The sequence below is a fragment of the Andrographis paniculata genome, unplaced genomic scaffold, assembly GCF_009805555.1.
Source record: "Andrographis paniculata isolate CXL003 unplaced genomic scaffold, ASM980555v1 Contig38END, whole genome shotgun sequence".
NCBI lineage: Eukaryota > Viridiplantae > Streptophyta > Magnoliopsida > Lamiales > Acanthaceae > Andrographis > Andrographis paniculata.
The window spans coordinates 2,509,780-2,528,215 of NW_026137571.1; the positions used below are offsets into that span (position 1 = coordinate 2,509,780).

General features: G+C 35.0%; 1 protein-coding gene across 1 annotated transcript; it reads right to left on the reverse strand.

Moving 5' to 3' along the window:
- Positions 1-5,511: 5,511 nt before the first annotated feature.
- On the reverse strand, positions 5,512-6,540 carry LOC127250845 (uncharacterized). The gene is made up of 4 exons (XM_051274272.1): positions 6,134-6,540; positions 5,985-6,043; positions 5,646-5,894; positions 5,512-5,516 (listed from the first exon to the last, which is right to left on the reverse strand). Exons 1-4 carry the CDS (start codon positions 6,538-6,540, stop codon positions 5,512-5,514), a joined length of 720 nt encoding a protein of 239 aa, XP_051130229.1.
- Between the last annotated feature and the right edge of the window lie 11,896 nt (positions 6,541-18,436).

Genomic DNA, 18,436 nt, shown 5'->3' on the forward strand with positions numbered 1-18,436 from the left:
TCCGTCATGCAAATGTGTGCTCATTTGACCGGACACGAGTTTTAATAAAAATGAATAATAATTGTTACTTTTTCTTTTTATAATAAAAAAATATAATAATTTTTTACTTAAAAAAATGAGAATATTTGTCAATGACAACCCAAAAAGAAAAGTGAGCATAGATTTTAATAACGGAGAAAATAAAAGATAAATGAAATTTTTAAAGCTGAACGGAGATAGTATATAATTTTATAGAAAATTAGAGTAATGATGACGGTGATGATGATAATAATTGGACAAAATTGTTTATATAAATCATTTGTAATTTAAATTTTTATTATTATTATCTTTTAAAATTTAAAATTAAATAATACTATTCTTTTTATATTTTTTAAAATACTATTATATATAATCGTTTCTTAGAAATATTGTACTAGACATTCTTAAATACGATCGTCTCATAATTTTTAAAAAGTTATGTATATATATAATATTTTTTGAAATACAAAAAAAAAAATGTATTTTCTAAATAATAAATAAAAATATGCAAAATTTTCAAATTACCTGTGAAGATAGCAAATATCTACTTTTGTAAAATATTTTAAATGATAATACAATGCAATATACAGAGATAAATTTTGTGCTGATAATTTTTATTAGCATCACACTGATATATGTATATATATTTAGTTTAATATGATGAATTTGTTGTAATATTATTATATGATTAACTAATAAAAATATTAATTATTTTTACTATTATCTACTATTTTATATATTATATATAATATATAGTAATGCAGTATATATTAATATATGTATATTAGATATGTATATTTTTGTCTGTGCGGCAAAAATATATATATATATATAAACGTAATGATTACTTCATATGTACGTATGTATGCTAGTATGTAAAGACATGTATATATAATGATGAAAGATAAAGATAATAATGAGAATGAATTCGTATGCTTCATTAGGGTTTGTTTTTTTGGGGATTGGATTGGATTTACATTATTTATTCAATTTTTTCTCCCCAAAAATATTAAATTAAATACTTATTTTTTATTTTTTATATTATACTAAAAATCAATTTTACATTCAAAACATCACATTAACACCTATTTATATCATATCATACAACTATTCAAAATTTTTACTATTCAAATCTCAACTCAAAATCCAAACCCCCAAACAAACACAGTATTTATTGGCATTTCCATATTACATATACGGTTGTAAGTTTATAACGTATGCAACACGTTGATACTATGTGATGGTGAAATAAAGCATCCACGACTCAATACACGAAGTGAATATTTATACAACGGAATTTATATATGAAATATTGCATTATTACAATACATGTAAAATATTGTTACTTCTAAAATTTAAAAGGTAAAATATATATATATATATATATGTTGATTGTAAATATAAAATAGGTTGAATAATTGTATATAAAAGGTACTTAATTTTATATAATTTTAGTTGTATATATATATTGTTATATAATAATAATAATATAATAGTAAGTGTAATATATATGTATATGTGTACGGGTGTGCTTATATAAAATATATATATATAATGGTAAGTGTGTGTATAGGTGTATATATATTTATGTATATATGTATAATTATAGAGAGAGATTATAATTAAATTATATTATATTCTAGAATGTATGTATATGTAGTATGAAGTTAATCCAGGGAGAGAGAGCAGTTAATGCAGAGAGGAGAGAGGAGAAAAGATTTGTGTGATTTCTTTTGTATATTCATTACAGCATACCTTGATAGGAAGAAAAAGAAAAAGCATACAAAAGTGTCACGTAGTCACTTCGTGTGTACTACGTACATATTACATAATACTCCCCCTTGGATGCTTTTATACAAAGAATGTGCCTCGTTAAAACCTTACTATGAAAAAACCCTGTGGAAAAAAAATCATAGTGAAGGAAAAAGAGTACATCATTCTTGTATTAATGCGCTCCCCCTGTTTTGGACTTTATTTGATGTCTTACGCATTCCAATTCCTTGCACCAGTTTGTTGAATGTTGCAGTTGGTAGCGCCTTTGTAAATAAATCTGCAAAATTTTCAGAAGATCGAATTTGTTGCACATTAATTTCACCATTTTTCTGAAGATCGTGAGTGAAAAAGAACTTCGGAGATATGTGCTTTGTCCGATCGCCTTTGATATATCCTCCCTTTAATTGAGCTATACAAGCTGCATTATCTTCAAATAATATTGTAGATGGTAATACATCATCAGAAATCAAGCCACAATTTTTCTGAATATGATGAGTCATAGACCTCAACCAAACGCATTCACGACTGGCTTCGTGAATTGCTAAAACCTCATCATGATCTGAAGAAGTAGCTGTTATTGTCTGTTTAGCAGATCTCCAAGAGATTGCGGTTTCACCACAAGTAAATAAATAGCCAGTTTGAGATTTTGCTTTGTGCGGATCAGACAAATAACCAGCATCAGCATAACCAGTTAATTCATTTCGAGATTCACTCGAATAAAATAAACCGAGGTCATGAGTCCCCTGAAGATAACGAAAAATGTGTTTGATACCATTCCAATGGCGCTCTGTGGGGGATGCACTAAACCTGGCCAGTAGATTTACTGGAAAATATATATCTGGCCTGGTACAATTTGCGAGGTACATTAATGCGCCAATAGCGCTGAGATATGGTACCTCGGGGCCAAGTATTTCTTCATTTTCTTCTCTTGGCCTAAATGGATCTATATTGGGATCAAAGGATCTGACCACCATTGGTGTACTCAAAGAGTGAGATTTATCCATGTAAAATTGTTTTAATACCTTTTGGGTATATGTTGATGGATGGATAAATATTCCGTTGTTCACATGATCCACCTGTAATCCCAGACAATATTTTGTCTTTCCAAAGTCTTTGATCTCAAATTTTTTCTTTAGATATTCAACTGCAATTTGGATCTCTTCTGGAGTTCCAATTAAATTGAGATCATCAACATATATTGCAATAATGAAAAAATTTGATCCATTTTTCTTTATAAAGACGCATGGACATATTGGATCATTAGTATAACCTTCTTTTATTAAACATTCACTCAGACGGTTATACCACATTCGCCCCGATTGTTTAAGTCCATACAATGACTTTTTCAATTTGATGGAATATGATTCCCTTGGGTTTAATTTGTATGTTTTGGGCATATTGAATCCCTCAGGAACTTTCATATAAATATCAGTATCCAAAGAGCCATAAAGATATGCAGTGACTACGTCTAAAAGACGCATATCGAGTTTTTCTCACACTGCTAGACTCACAAGGTATCTAAATGTTATTCCATCAACAACTGGAGAGTACGTTTCATCAAAATCTACTCCAGGCCTTTGTGAGAATCCCTGAGCTACAAGACGGGCTTTATATCGCACAATTTCATTATGCTCATTTCTTTTTCATACAAACACCCATTTGTATCCAACTGGTTTTATACCATCTGGTGTTTGAACAATTGGTTCGAAGACTTCTCTTTTGTTTAATGAGTCAAGCTCTGATTGAATCGCATGTTCCCATTTTGGCCAGTCATTTCTTTGCCGACATTCATGAACCGATTTTGGCTCTGGATCCTCGTTTTCTTCCATTATATCAAGTGCTAAATTGTATGCGAAGGCATTATCAATAATTGCCTCTTTACGGTTCCAACATTTTCTTGAAGTAACATAGTTAATTGAGTTTTCAATAATCTCATCATGTTCTTCAAGATCGTGCTCTTCTGGAGCAATTATTTCAGGGTTGACTTCCTCGTTAGATTGAGGTTTATCAATGTCATTCATGATATTTTCATGATTATCATCATTAATTCCTTTTTTCTTTCGAGGGTGTTTATCTTTGGAACCGAGTGGTCTACCACGCTTTAAGCGTGTTGCTGATTCATTAGCACTTGCAATTTTTCCATCAGGGGCAATTATTTTAGCCGGAGCATTAGCAGCTTGGATATATGATCGAGTGACTTTGCTCGAGTCATTGAATGCATCCGGTAACTGATTTGCAATATTTTGCAAATGTATAATGCGTTGAACTTCTAGTTCACACTGCTTTGTACGAGGATCACAAAAATTCAATGGGATTTTCCAATTAATATCCATTTTCGGTTCATTTATGTCTTCCCCCAATGTCGGAAAATATGATTCGTCAAAATGACAATCTGCAAATCTTGCAGTGAATAAATCGCCCGTCATAGGTTCAAGATATTTTATGAGCTTCAGACATTTCTTTCCCCCGCCTATTGATAATTGACGGCGATTCATATCCGACATAAATGCTCAATCTACGTTGAGGACCCATTTTTGTACGTTTGGGGGGTGGAATAGGAACATAAACAACACACCCAAAAATACGTAGATAACATATATTTGGTTCGTGACCAAATATTAACTGCATTGGGGAATAGCTATGATAGCTTGTCGGCCTCATTCTTATAAGTGTTCCTGCATGTAAGATTGCATGCCCCCAAGCTGAAACGGGCAACATAGACCTCATCAATAATGGTCTAGAAATCAATTGCAATCTTTTAATAAGTGATTCTGCCAGACCATTTTGTGTATGAACATGAGCAACTGGGTGCTCTACATTAATTCCAATCGACATGCAATAATTATCAAATGCATTCGAAGTATATTCACCAGCATTATCCAGACGTATAGTCTTAATTGGATTATCGGGGAATTGTGCCCGTAATTTAATAATTTGGACAAGCAATCTCGCAAATGCCATATTGCGAGTAGATAATAAACAGACATGTGACCATCTGGTAGATGCATCAATAAGCACCATCAAATATTTAAATGGCCCACACGGTGGGTCTATTGGTCCACATATATCCCCGTGTATACTTTCCAAAAATGTAGGTGATTCAATACCTACTTTAGCTGGCGATGGCCTGGTTATCAATTTTCCCTGAGTGCAGGCAACACATGTTAACTCATTTGAGTTTAACACTTTTTGACCTTTTAATGAATGGCCATGCGAATTCTCAATTATTCGCCTCATCATTATACTGTCAGGGTGCCCAAGGCGATCATGCCATATTTGAAAATCGGTAGTCTTTTGATCTACCGTGAGGTGTGTTTCAACAACACCTAATTTGGCATAATATAAACCAGTAGAGAGTGAGGGTAATCTCTCAATGACGCATTTCCTTTTATCAATGATATTGGTGATCAATAAAAATTCATCATCGGTATCACTCATAGTTTCAATGTGATAACCATTTTTCCGAATATCCTGAAAGCTCAGTAGATTTCTTCGAGCTTTAGTGGCCAACAGTGCATACTGTATCAAAATTTTCGTCCCCGCGGGGAGAAATATAATGGCTTCTCCAGAGCCATCAATTAATTTCGCACTGCCACTTATTGTATTGACATTCATTCTTTCCCTTTTCAAATGGGAGAAATATTTTTCGTATTTCAATATAGTATGTGTCGTTGCACTGTCAATGAAATACATATTTGCATCATTTTGATTGGCATTCATTTAACCTTCAAATGTAAATAACGCAGTATTAATAAAGGCAGATATAAGTATAACAAAATGCATTACAAAAAGGTAATATGCGATAATTTCAATATTACAAAACATAATGTAAAATGACATAATATGTCTATCACTGGGGTTTGCTTGATCTACGACAAAATCCGCTATATCAAGATGCGTTGTGTCGTAATCCAAAAGATCATCACCGGGGTCGTCATCATTATCAACGTGATTAGTCTCGACCTCCTTCCCCTTTTTCTGCAGTGAGGCTTGATAAAGATCGGTTAGGTGTTTGGTTGTTCTGCAGGTATTGGCCCAATGGCCTTCAATGCCACACCGATTACAAATGCCGATTTGCCTCTTTCCCTGTTTAGCCTTTTCGGCTATATCCTCATGTTGGGGTTTACTCTACATCCTGTTAACGTCTTAATTGCGGCGATTGTAAGGGGTATATCGACCGCGTTGACTCTCACGACCGCGACCACGTCCTCGGCCTCGTTCAGAAAATGTCACGTTCGCTTCAGGGAACGGACTGAAACCAGTGGGCCGGGACTGATGATTTTTCATCAATAACTCATTATTTTGCTCAGCTAATAAAAGACATGCAATGAGCTGTGAGTACTTTTGAAAATTTTTCTCGCGATACTGCTGTTGCAGCACAACATTAGAAGAATGAAAGGTAGAGAGAGTCTTCTCCAATTTATCATTCTCAGTAATATTTTCTCCGCAGAGTTTCAACTGAGATGTAATCTGATGGATAGCAGAGTTATACTCTATAACAGTTTTAAAATCCTGCAACCGCAGGTTAAGCCAATCATGTCGGGCTTTGGGGAGAGTGTATTTCAAGTGCCCAAATCTCTCCCTCAATTCATTCCACAAATCTAGTGGATCTTTCACCGTCAAATATTCAGACTGTAGAGGAATGTCCAAATGATGACGGATGAAAATAATAGCCTTAGCCCGATCTTGGCTTGTAGTCGTATTTTCACTGGCAATTGTATGAATAAGGCCCATAGAAACCAGATGCATTTCTACATCCAGGGACCAAGTCAGAAAATTATTGCCGGTGAGAGACAGAGGTTTAAAAGAAAATTTTGCAAGATTTTCCATAGTGTAGAAAATAGATAATATAGATAGTATAAAAATAAAACTTACCAAGAATAAAATAGGCAAGAGCCCTCGTGCTGATAACGTGTTATATAATAATAATAATATAATAGTAAGTGTAATATATATGTATATGTGTATGGGTGTGCTTATATAAAATATATATATAATGGTAAGTGTGTGTATAGGTGTATATATATTTATGTATATATGTATAATTATATAGAGAGATTATAATTATATTATATTCTATAATGTATGTATATGTAGTATAGAGTTAATGCAGTGAGAGAGAGAGAGCAGTTAATGCAGAGAGGAGAGAGGGGAAAGAATTTGTGTGATTTTTTGTGTATATTCATTCCAGCATTCAACATCTATTTATAGGTGTTGAGACCTTGATAGGAAGGAAAAGAAAAAGCATACAAAAGTATTATGTAGTCACTTCGTGTGTACTACGTACATATTAGATAACATATATGTTATATTATAAAACAATACAACACAATGCAATACTTTAGTTATTTCTAATTGCCAATTTGTTCTTAGTATAGATATGCATACTTCTATATTAAATAAGTTTGGTTATTTTTGCATACTTCTATATCAAATAAGTTTGGTTATTTTTACGAACGATGTGAGAATTCGCAACTATTATACACTTTGGATAAGATTCTGACCAAATCTAATAATTTACAATCCCAAGTTAAAGGAAAAAAAAATCACACTAGAAAAATTTAAAGATTTTTTTAAGTTTGAAAAAAAATAATAATAAAAAATCCCTTAATTTAGATTTACTTTAGGGGTGATGTTATGATTACTCCAATATTGGCATATGCTGCCCCAATACCACCTCAATAATAACCTTCCATAGGACCCACCCATCCATCCATCATTACAATTTATAATAATAATAATAATTTTCTGTCACATAAGAGTTCAGAGTTAACCCATTTTTATTTCGAATAAATTTATTAAATTTAAATATATTTAACAAATATAAATTAATTTAATTAAATTTTTAATATTTAGAATGTATATAATCATTTAAACTTCTAAACAGACACAACCAGATCTCTTAATAAATATATATTTTTTAAGGTGCGTTTGACAATTAACTAGCTTTTAGCTATTAGTTGGTTTGACTAACTGATTCAATTAGTTGTTTGTATTAAAGTATTTGGTAAAACAATTATTTGACATTAACTGTCTATACGTAAAATGACAATTAAGGTCATTGATATATTATCTTTTAAAATATTTAATTTGTTCGTTACAATTTAAAATATATGAAAATTTTTGTTATTAATTATTGAAAATTATAAAAATATTACTCCCGTCTCAGAAAAGATATCTTATTGGGATGGACACGAGAAATAAGGAATAATAGTATTTAATTAAAAGTTGATATAAAGTAGAAGGTAAAAGACTTAAATACCCTTACTTTTTGAATGATTTTAAAAAGTAGGTTAGAGTAATAATTAAGAGTAGTTTGGAAAAGTAGGAATAATTTTGTTATAGGGACCACGATTACTAAATACGGAAATAAAACAATTGTTTTGGAACAGATGAAAATGGAAAAGACAACTCTATTGGGACGGAGGGAGTATAAAATATTTATTTTTATATTTTAAATTTGAGAAAAATATTTTTATTAAAAAATAATAATAATATTTTATTGAAATCGCGTAAAATATAAAATAATAAATCTTTTGTATATATATTTTTATTATGTAATTATTGTTTATTAATTTTTAATGTCTTTTATATTTGATATAATTTTAATAAATTTATATATTTTACAAATAAAATGATTTATAGCTATTAATAATAATATTATTATTATTTAAATTTTAAAAAATAAGATTACAATTTAATAAATTAAATATATTAATAAATACTGCAATAAAATATATTTATATATATGAAATATTTAATTAATTTTTAAGGATAAATAAGAAATAGATAAAATTCTTCCAAAACGCTAGGATTAGCTTCTTAGAAATTAGATTTTTTTATCCAAAAAGCTCTTTAAAAAAGCTACTTTACTAAACACTTAGTTTTTTAACTTGTGAAAAAACTAAAAATTGTTTAATAAGCTAAAAGTCCTTTCTCAAATATATTTTTGAAGAGTTTTTAGCTAATTTAATAGCTTTTAGCTGGTTGACCAGTCAAAAAAACTAATTTAGGTGTTTGGTAAATTAGCTTTTTGAAATAGCTTAGTGGTCTCAAATATTAATTTCTGAAAAGCTATATAACCCAATGTTTGGAAAAAGTTTTTTCAATTTAATTTTTTTATTCCTTATTTGCCCTTAAAATGTTACTATTATTTATTTCACATAGATATAAATAATTTTCTACTGCAGCAATTATAAATTATTTTAATATATTATTTATTAAATTATAATTCTATTTTTATAAAATTAAATTAATTAATTTTTATATATAATTAATTTTATTTGTAAACTATATATATTTATTATAATAAAATAAAATAAAAATAAAAATAAAAACATAAATATTAATAATTTATTTTTATATTAAAAGTAAATAAAATAGAATAAATTTATTAAAAAGTATAAATATAATAAATTAATGAATAATTAATATAATAAATATATTTACAAATATTTTATTATTTTATATTTTACATCATTGTTAGTAAATTCATATTTTTTTAATAAAAATATATACTATTATTTTTCTCACATCTAAAATTAATAAAAACATATTTTATAACATATTTCAATTTCAAATAACTAATAACAAAATTTTTAAAACTAAAAAAACACAATTAATAAATTTTAGGCTAAATTATACAAAATTCACCTGAGGTTTTACAAAATTGCGCCAAATCCCCATACTTCTAAAACTGTGTCAAACTTCCTCGTGGTTTCATAAATTTTGCGTCTAACTTCCTCGGCGGTCCTTATTTAACGGTATTTGATCTAGATGCGCCCAAACTGCGAATAAATTTTAGAATCTCAAATTCTAAACGTCTAAAATTATATATATATTTATTTATTTTATATTTAGCCTCAAAAAATAATAAATATACTAAAAATAGTTGCTTTTCTCATATTGTAAGAGTTTATTTTTGCTTTTTTTTTAGACTAAATATAAAAAAAAAATATATTTGTAATTTTTGCTGAGTGCACAGGGATTTCAATTAGAGGGAAAAAACTAAACTAAAAGGTAAAGTCCTTGTTATTATTAGTCTGAATAGAATTGCATAACCATTTGAATGTTCGTTTAAAAACACTTAACCTTCACTTTGACAGTGTGTGTTTGTTTGGGGATTTGGATTTTGAGTTATGATTTGAATAGTAAAAATTTTGAATTTGAATAGTTGTATGATGTGATATAAATAGGTGTTGATGTGATGTTTTGAATGTAAAATTGATTTTTAGTATAATATAAAAAATGAAAAATACGTGTTTGATTTGATATTTTTTGGGGGGAAAATGGAATAAATAGTGGAAATCTAATCAAATCCCTAAAACAAACACACCCTTAAGTGGTTAACTCATATATATGTCGAAAGTTTGCTCATTAAAACTGTCTTCTATGTTAACCGAATGTCTAGCAAAGGGTTTTGTTAAAAAGATTGCTCGCCTAGAAGATCCTCGTTTAAATCCGGGTTTTGGGAGAAACTTACACAATTTTCATCTCTTTTGTATGCGAAATTCATCGTTGATCTCTTGGGACATATCGAATGATATATGATGACAATGTATTTTATAAATCAATTATTGTGATAAGTTTTGTAAATAAATATAGATAATAAACATATTTTACAAGGAAAAAATATGTTAAAATATTCGGATTATCATACATACTATCAAAAATTAAAATTAATATAACATCTAATAATCATGCATCGGTGACTAGCCGTATACTTCTGTCAGTTAAATTTGTATTTTTTCTTTTTTTTTTGTCTCGTAAAAATATTTCTATTTTTTTATTTAATAAAATAAATAGATAAATTTTTTTATTTTTTACTATAAAATGCAAAAAACAAACAATACCTACCTATATTAAAACCTGAGTCCAAAAGTTTGACTACATTTTTAAGTGATTGAGTGAATTTAGATATGCTTGCTCACTATGTATTGTATATATTAGTTCATTAATTAAGTATATTCTTTTTTTTTTTTTTTATAACTGTTGATGCAATTTTTCAACAATAAAAAGTAAAATTCGAAAATAGAAAATTATCTTCGAATTTAATATAATTAGTGCTGAGATTAGGAATCTCTAAATATTGTAAGATATATAAATAAAATAGAAAAATAAAATTACAGACTGGAAAATAAAATGGTGATCCCCAAAGACAATTCTTTTGAATTTGATGTCGATTGAAGATCCTTTGCCAGTTGCTGACCCCAATCCTTAAATATTCCTCAGAAACAGTACCTGGAACCGTCGTCCGAACGGTTACAACGTCTCATCTCAACCATATACTAATTCTTCTCTTGCTGACACGTGTTCTCAACCATCTTACCCATCGCGTCATCCAACCGACTAAGTTATGGCTCTCACTCGATCTCCGCAGCATCCGACCTCCACAGCAGCCGATTTACTCGTCCAACTGCGGACCAACCGACTTACTTATCCGACCGCGAACCATCCGACTTGAGGAACATCCGACCTGCGGACTGTCCGACTTGCAGACCATCCGACTTGCGGACCATCCGACTTGCGGAACATCCAACCTGCGGACCCTCCGATCTGCGGACCATCCGACCTGTGGACTGTCCGACTCGCACACCATCCGACTTGCGCACCATCCAACCTGCGGACCATCCGACCTGCGGACTGTCCGACTTGTAGACCATCCGACTTGTGCACTGTCCGACTTGCCTATTTTCCTTAGAAGGACGTCCGGTTCAACCGATTATCCTGAAGTACCCCTTAATTAATCTAGCAGACCCAATTACAAGCCCACATCTCCCTCTAACTTGGGCTTTTTAACCTAATTATAAAATTCATACGTAACAACTTGCCCGCCACCATCGGACTTTCAAACGCCACTCCTCAATCGCCGTTTGGAAGTTCGCAATCTATATAAGAATACCCTATTTGTAGAACTACCTCTTCAACTGCAACCAGTTACTGCAACACAGGTTTTACCACAAAACTCTTCACCTTCGCTGCTGGCTTTTGTTTGCCTCTGAATCTCTGCAACTCCAAATTATGGCAAATCAATACACACCTGCGCTTCCTTTTGACCGGTCCGTTCCAGAAACAGCATTCGTTGCTACGAAAATGCTCACTTTTACTACTCGCCCATACTGCATCACTCTTGAAGATTCCAATCGGATGAGAGAGATCTTGGAAGCAGGAAACCCCCTCGCTGTCAATAATCCCAATTACAACACTATCCGTCTTCATGACAATATCAAAACGCACCTGACAGATCCCAAAGACCCCTACCGCACCTGGTACAAGAGGGTAGCAGAACGCTTTCGAGATCAATGGAAACGCCAACAAAACGACCAGGCAATACTTCTATCGACTCTCCCATATCATTTGCATGAGAAAGTTCTTTTGGCGATGTCGGCGTTCTGGCACTCGGACATGGGCATCTTTCTTCTTCCCGCTGCCCCCATCGGCCCAATGCTCATGGATGTAGCCATGATTGGCCATCTTCCGATTGTAGGTGAGGACCCTGTGATAGGAGCCCTGGATGGACAAGAGCCCAGTGCAGACCATATGGGCTGGTCTCTGGCTAGCGTAAATGAATGGGGCTAGACCATATTTTTAAACGACCAACAAGGAGCAGCCGGGACCCCTGTAACTGACCGCGAGCATGTCGCCTTCCTTCTCTTTTGGCTCTGTAGGTATGTTATAATTTCTCCTTCGAAATGCATCATTCCTTCTCATCTTGACTTGGTCATTCATATAGTCTCGGGTCGTTTCTTTTCTCTTGGTACTCTCTTCTTTGCCAATCTTTTTTAAGGGCTATCCAGGGTTAGCACCCGCCTTACAGATAAGGATGGCAAAACATTAGATACCGCCGCGTCGGGCCCTTTTTCGTTCTTGGAATTGTGGTTCCGTTTTTATTTTCCCGAAGCGTTCCAACTCGGCCAACCCCCTGTTGCTCCAACACCAGACAAATCTTTGGGAATAGCCCTTAACCGACTTTGTTTAGGTTGTAATAACCTTCAAGCATCCGACCCTATCATAACTGCCATTCTAGCCGATGAGCGTAGTAACTCCCGATTTTACATGTACAGAAAGTATGTCGGTTACGCGTCTGACCTATTTTGGCCATTCCCTGTATCTTCACCTTTGTCCGAAACAGACCCACTTCCTCATCCAACTTACTCCTTCGCCTGGGATGCTGCTCTTAAACTCAGGTCTCTATTTATTAGTAAGAAAATTGATAAGAAAAGCCACAAAGCGTTTTATACCTTCAGCTATCAGCCTCAGTTTTTGGCACGCCAATTCGGATGCCAACAAGGTTTACCTGGCCCCATCGCCTGTCCACATTTAATAATTCAAAGTCCGGACGGGAGAGTCATCCCTGAATTGATTGCTCCTTACGTATCCCAACTTACCAATTACATAACTTCCAACTCCTACATTCCCTTCCGAACTTCTCCAAACTCTGTTGAATCCTTCCACGAATGGTGGTCGGTCACCTGGGCCTTAATTGGCCCTGACAAAGATCGTCTGCTGGGCATTCTCCTACCTCAGTCTACCTTGGTATTAGGTGCGGATCCATTGATCAACACCTGAAGAAAAATAGTCGCCCTAGGCACCGGATCGGGCGCCCCACAAAGAAAAAGGAAAGCCTCTAAAATCCAAACTATCCCATTCCTTGAAGAAAATCAACAAACTTCGAGAGACCGTTCATCAGGTCGGGCGCCAGTAAGGACCCGACCTCGTCGAGGTATGTTCTAATAATCCTGAATTAATCTGATATTTCCTTAAAATTTTATAAATCACCAATCTTATATCCAGGCCCAACCTCGGCAAGAGCGACCGTCCAGACTACTTCAATCCCATCCGCATCACCAAGGTCGTCAGCCGACCAACTTCAAGTACCTGAACCCCCGACCAAACGACGAACCTCAATACAAACCCCTTCATCAGCCAAACTGGCAACGATAGGGGTGTCATCCAAAAGCGAGGCGACTGCTTCACACATGGGTAGATTGCCTTATGTTGTCTCAGACCCATCTCTTCCTAACGCGGAGCCAATGGCCACGCCTATATCCGCCTCTGCTGCAATCGCTTCAGGTGCAGCCGCCTCTGATGCAGTCTCTCTCAAGGTGCCCGCCCCAATTAACATAGACGTCTCTGATGCGGCCGTCCAAATTGCTCCCGACTAACCGGCTGCAGCCGCCCTAGGTGCATCCGACCAGAGAGCAGCCGACCTGCAGGCAGCCGACCTGAGGGCAGCAGACCCTCATCCAGAAGCAGCCAGACGGGAAGAAGAACCCGCAGCTGTTCAACCAAGGGGTATTTTACAGGAATTACAAGAAGTCCCCTCCTCTGATTCAAAGAACTCTGTCAACTTGGTAGACGCTTCAAACTCCCTTTTCCAAACTAAAAGCTAGTATTCACATAATATTAAATACATCATATTTCCATCATGCAGGGACCCAGATCAATACCGCAGCGTCCATTTGAAGCAGTCGACGAATCGGCCATTGCAATACCAATCGCCCCTCCTTCCAGACCCATGACACTCCTGGCACCTTCTGCGACCACGATCCGCCCAGAAGTAAGTAAAGCTTTCACAACTGATTCTCGATATTATGCTTCCTGCAATCTGAAATAAAAATCCATTTCCCCAGGGATGTCTTGATCTAGCCCCTTTGTCAGCTGTTCCAATTCCGATAGACGTCCGAACCATAATTGCTCAAGCTGTTGATCAATCTTTCCCCGACCTGGGATCAGACTTGTTAGACGGTGTTCTTCAAGCCATTGGTGGCCTTCTATTTCAAATTTCTTCAGAATCGGCTGCCGCCCCCATTCTTCATCGGCTGATGGAGCGACTATCCGAACTCCGAAATGACATCTTATTCGCTCAACTTCTGTCAGCTAAAACGCCTCTACCCAATTTGGACCAAATAAGTCTGGAGGTTTCCTTGACTAAAACCAGGGAATCAATTCAACAAGTAACTGGAAGACTGGACGGACTCCTTAGTGCCAAGACTCACATAGATGAATCAATTCAAAAGAAGGAGGCGGAATTGAGAGCACTTAATCAAGAAAAATCTATCCTGGAAGGCCACATAAGCTAAGAGCAGCGGCTGATTGAGCGGTACAAGAAAAATGAAGCCGACCTAGACCAAGAATTAAAGATTCATGCCCGATCTCAACTTATAAAACAGTACCAGTCGGCTGCTAACACCAGGCGACTTTCCAAGACAGAAGATAAATGGTCCCAGATTAAAACCGCTTTAAAGTCTTTTCTGTAAAAGTTTGGAAACCTTGACTTAGTAAATAAATGTTTTCTCCTATTGTTAAGGATCACTTTCCAAAACTCCGACCCTCCAGGGAACAAATCAAACTCATTTCCTTTATCAACACTTGCAATCCCTTGTAAAGAAACAAATGAACGCTTAACCACAAATTAAAACTCGGACACGCCTGAAATATTTATTAAAATGCCACACAAACGTCCTCATGTTCCTGTAAACAATTGGCAAAGCGTTATTCAACCCTTCTTCGTGGGTAATCATCCAGTTTGAGGCCATGCCGAGGACTTGTTATGCATACTCAAGCAATTGGATTTCAAATTCAGATTCTCCCACCGAGACAGAAAAACCATTCATCGTGTTATTCGTTTGATGGAAAACGTGTTGGGAGGATATAAGACCCTTCGGGATATACAAAATGGCCTTCCTGACGTTGATCATCATATGAACTTGATTGAACACCATGTGACAGCCATACTCCCAGACCTTGGCTGGGATCATACATTTTCCAATCAGCACGCAGTCTTTTCGAGATTACGCACTCTTGTTGATCGTGAGCGTCAAGCCGTGGCAGACATAAAGGCTCGCACCGACTATGATCTAAAAAAGATACAAGATCAATGGGAAAAGTATCGACCCGACTTAGAGGACCTTGTTGATGAAGAACCATAATTAATCCCTCTGGAATGAAGATTCTGACTCAGAAGAAAAAAGTTCGCTGCCTGACTCAATATCTGATAATGAGTGAACCAGTTTTTGGGTACGAACCCCTAGTAATCGGGTTCTGAATAAAATTATTGTTTCATGCGTTTTTTTTATCTGAAAAGGCAGGAAAATACCTCTTCAGATATTTAGCATTAATACAATCATATACTCTTTTACCTTCATGATTTATAATAATAAAGGCACCGTTTCCGATCTCCTTTTGAACGATAAATGGTCCTTCCCAATTCGGAGACCACCTCCCTAATTGATCAATCTTCTTATATGTAGGAAGGATAGTTTTCCAAACCAGGTCTCCTTCTTGGAACGTTCTATAAAAAACTTTCCTTCCATAAGTCTTAGCCCTGATTTCACTCTGCTTCACAATCTGATCAATTGCATGGAGTCGATTGACATCCAAACTTTCCAATTGCTGCAACATAATTTGTTGATATTCCTCAGTAAACTCATCAGTAGTAAGGCTTGTACGTCCAGATGACACTTGAATTTCGGCTGGCAACACAGCATCTTGTCCAAAGGTGAGCTGATATGGTGAAAACCCTGTGGCAGAATTTCTGTTATTCATATGTGCCCATAAGGCTCGAGATAACAACAAATGCCACTTTCTTGGGTTCCCTTCAATCGTCTTTTTTATAATTCCAATAATAATCTTATTGACTGCCTCTGCCTGCCCATTAGCTTGGGGATAGTAAGGCGAAGAATGGTTCAAACGAATACCAAACTCTGCCAAGAAGTTTAAAAACTTCTCCCCAGTAAAGACTAAACCTTGGTCGGTCACTATTGAATGCGGAATACCATACCTACAGATGATCTGATTCAGCACAAAATCTATCACTTCCTTTTGATCCACATTTTTCAAAGCAACCGCCTCGACCCATTTGGTAAAATAATCTGTTGCAACCAAAATAAAGCAATGATTTTTAGATGATGGAGGATGAATTTTACCAATGATATCCATAGCCCAAGATCTAAAGGGCCATGGTTTTACCATAGCTTGCAATTCAGTGACTGGCAAGTGATTCAACTGCCCATGCTTCTGACACTCTTGGCAACCTTTAGCGAATTGTATACAATCTTCGAAAATCTTTGGCCAAAAGAAACCCAAACGATGAATAGCCCATCTCATATTCAAACCTGCCCTATGAGCTCCACAAATCCCACTGTGTACTTCTGTTATCACCTCCACAGCCTGTTTGGACCCCAAGCATTTCAAAAGTAATTCTTCGAATGCCCTTTTGTATAATACTCCTTCTATCAACTGGAATCGCAAAGCTTTCAGCCGTATTCCAATCGGTACATTCGTTCCTGGATTTTGTAGATGCATGATAATTTCTGTCCTCCAGTCGGCTCCAGCTTCTGCTTCAGAACTGACCTCTGCACATATATCTTTTGGGATTCCTTTACAAGCTTTTTGAGCTAACTCATCTGCAAATTGATTTTCTTTCCTAGGGATGAACTCAATTATCACTTCGGAGATTTTTTATAGCAACCGACCTACAATATCCATGTATCTGCGTAGATGAGGATAATTGCAAACATATTGTTTGTTTACCTGGTTGATTACCAATTGAGAATCCCATCTTATGATCACGGATTGAACATTCTTGGCTATTAAGGCTTCAAATCCCAGGATTAAAGCTTCATACTCTGCCGAATTATGGGTCATGGCTTCTAATTGCAACTGCAACTTTACCCTTTGACCCTCTGGCCCTTTCAATAAAATACCCGCACCCGATCTGTTTCCTGAAGTAGAACCATCAAAAAACTTCAACCAATTTTGGGTACTTACATAAGACATGTATCCGGTTGGTTCCTGCTCATAACTCGAAAAGTCTGCCAAAAAAGCTGCTATTGCTTGGCCTTTCACCGCCTTCAAAGGAGAATGATATAAATCAAAAGGAGCCAATTTAATGGCCCACTTCATAAGTCTGCCCTGCATTGTAGGTCTTTGTAAAATTAATTTGATGAGATCAATCCTTGAAATAACCTCAATTCTCCTGGGCAACATATAATGTTCAAGTTTGGTTCATACAAACACCAATGAATACACATTTTTTCTGGCATAGTATAATTTAATTCTGTTCATGTAACGGTCTTACTCAAGTAGTAAATTACCCTTTCCTTTCCATCATCCCCATCTTGTGTTAATAAGCAACTGACCACTTCATACGTATTTGCCAAATAAAGTTTGAGAGGTTGACCTTCTTTGGGGGGCATCAACACAGGTGGTTGAACCAATGCTTGCTTTATAGTTTCTAAAGCTGTCTGTTGATCTGGTCCCCACTTGAAAGCATTTCCTCCAAACTTCAATAATTTAGTAATTGGTCTGACCTTGCCAGCAGCATTGGAAATGAATCGTTTGAGATAATTTACCTTTCCCAAAAAGCTTTGTATTTCCTTAACCGTTTTGGGTGGTCGGCTGACAAGAATTGCTTTGGTTTTATAAGCATCGATCTCAATTCCCCTCTCATGTACCAGAAATCCCAAGAAACTCCCGGCTGATATACCGAAAGCACATTTAGTCTGATTCATCTTCAATTTGTACCTCTTCATCCGCTTGAAAGCCTCTTTAAGATCTCTCAAATGTTCCTCAAAATTGGAAGATTTGACAATAACGTCATCAATATATACCTCCATAGATTTACCAATAAGATCATGAAAGA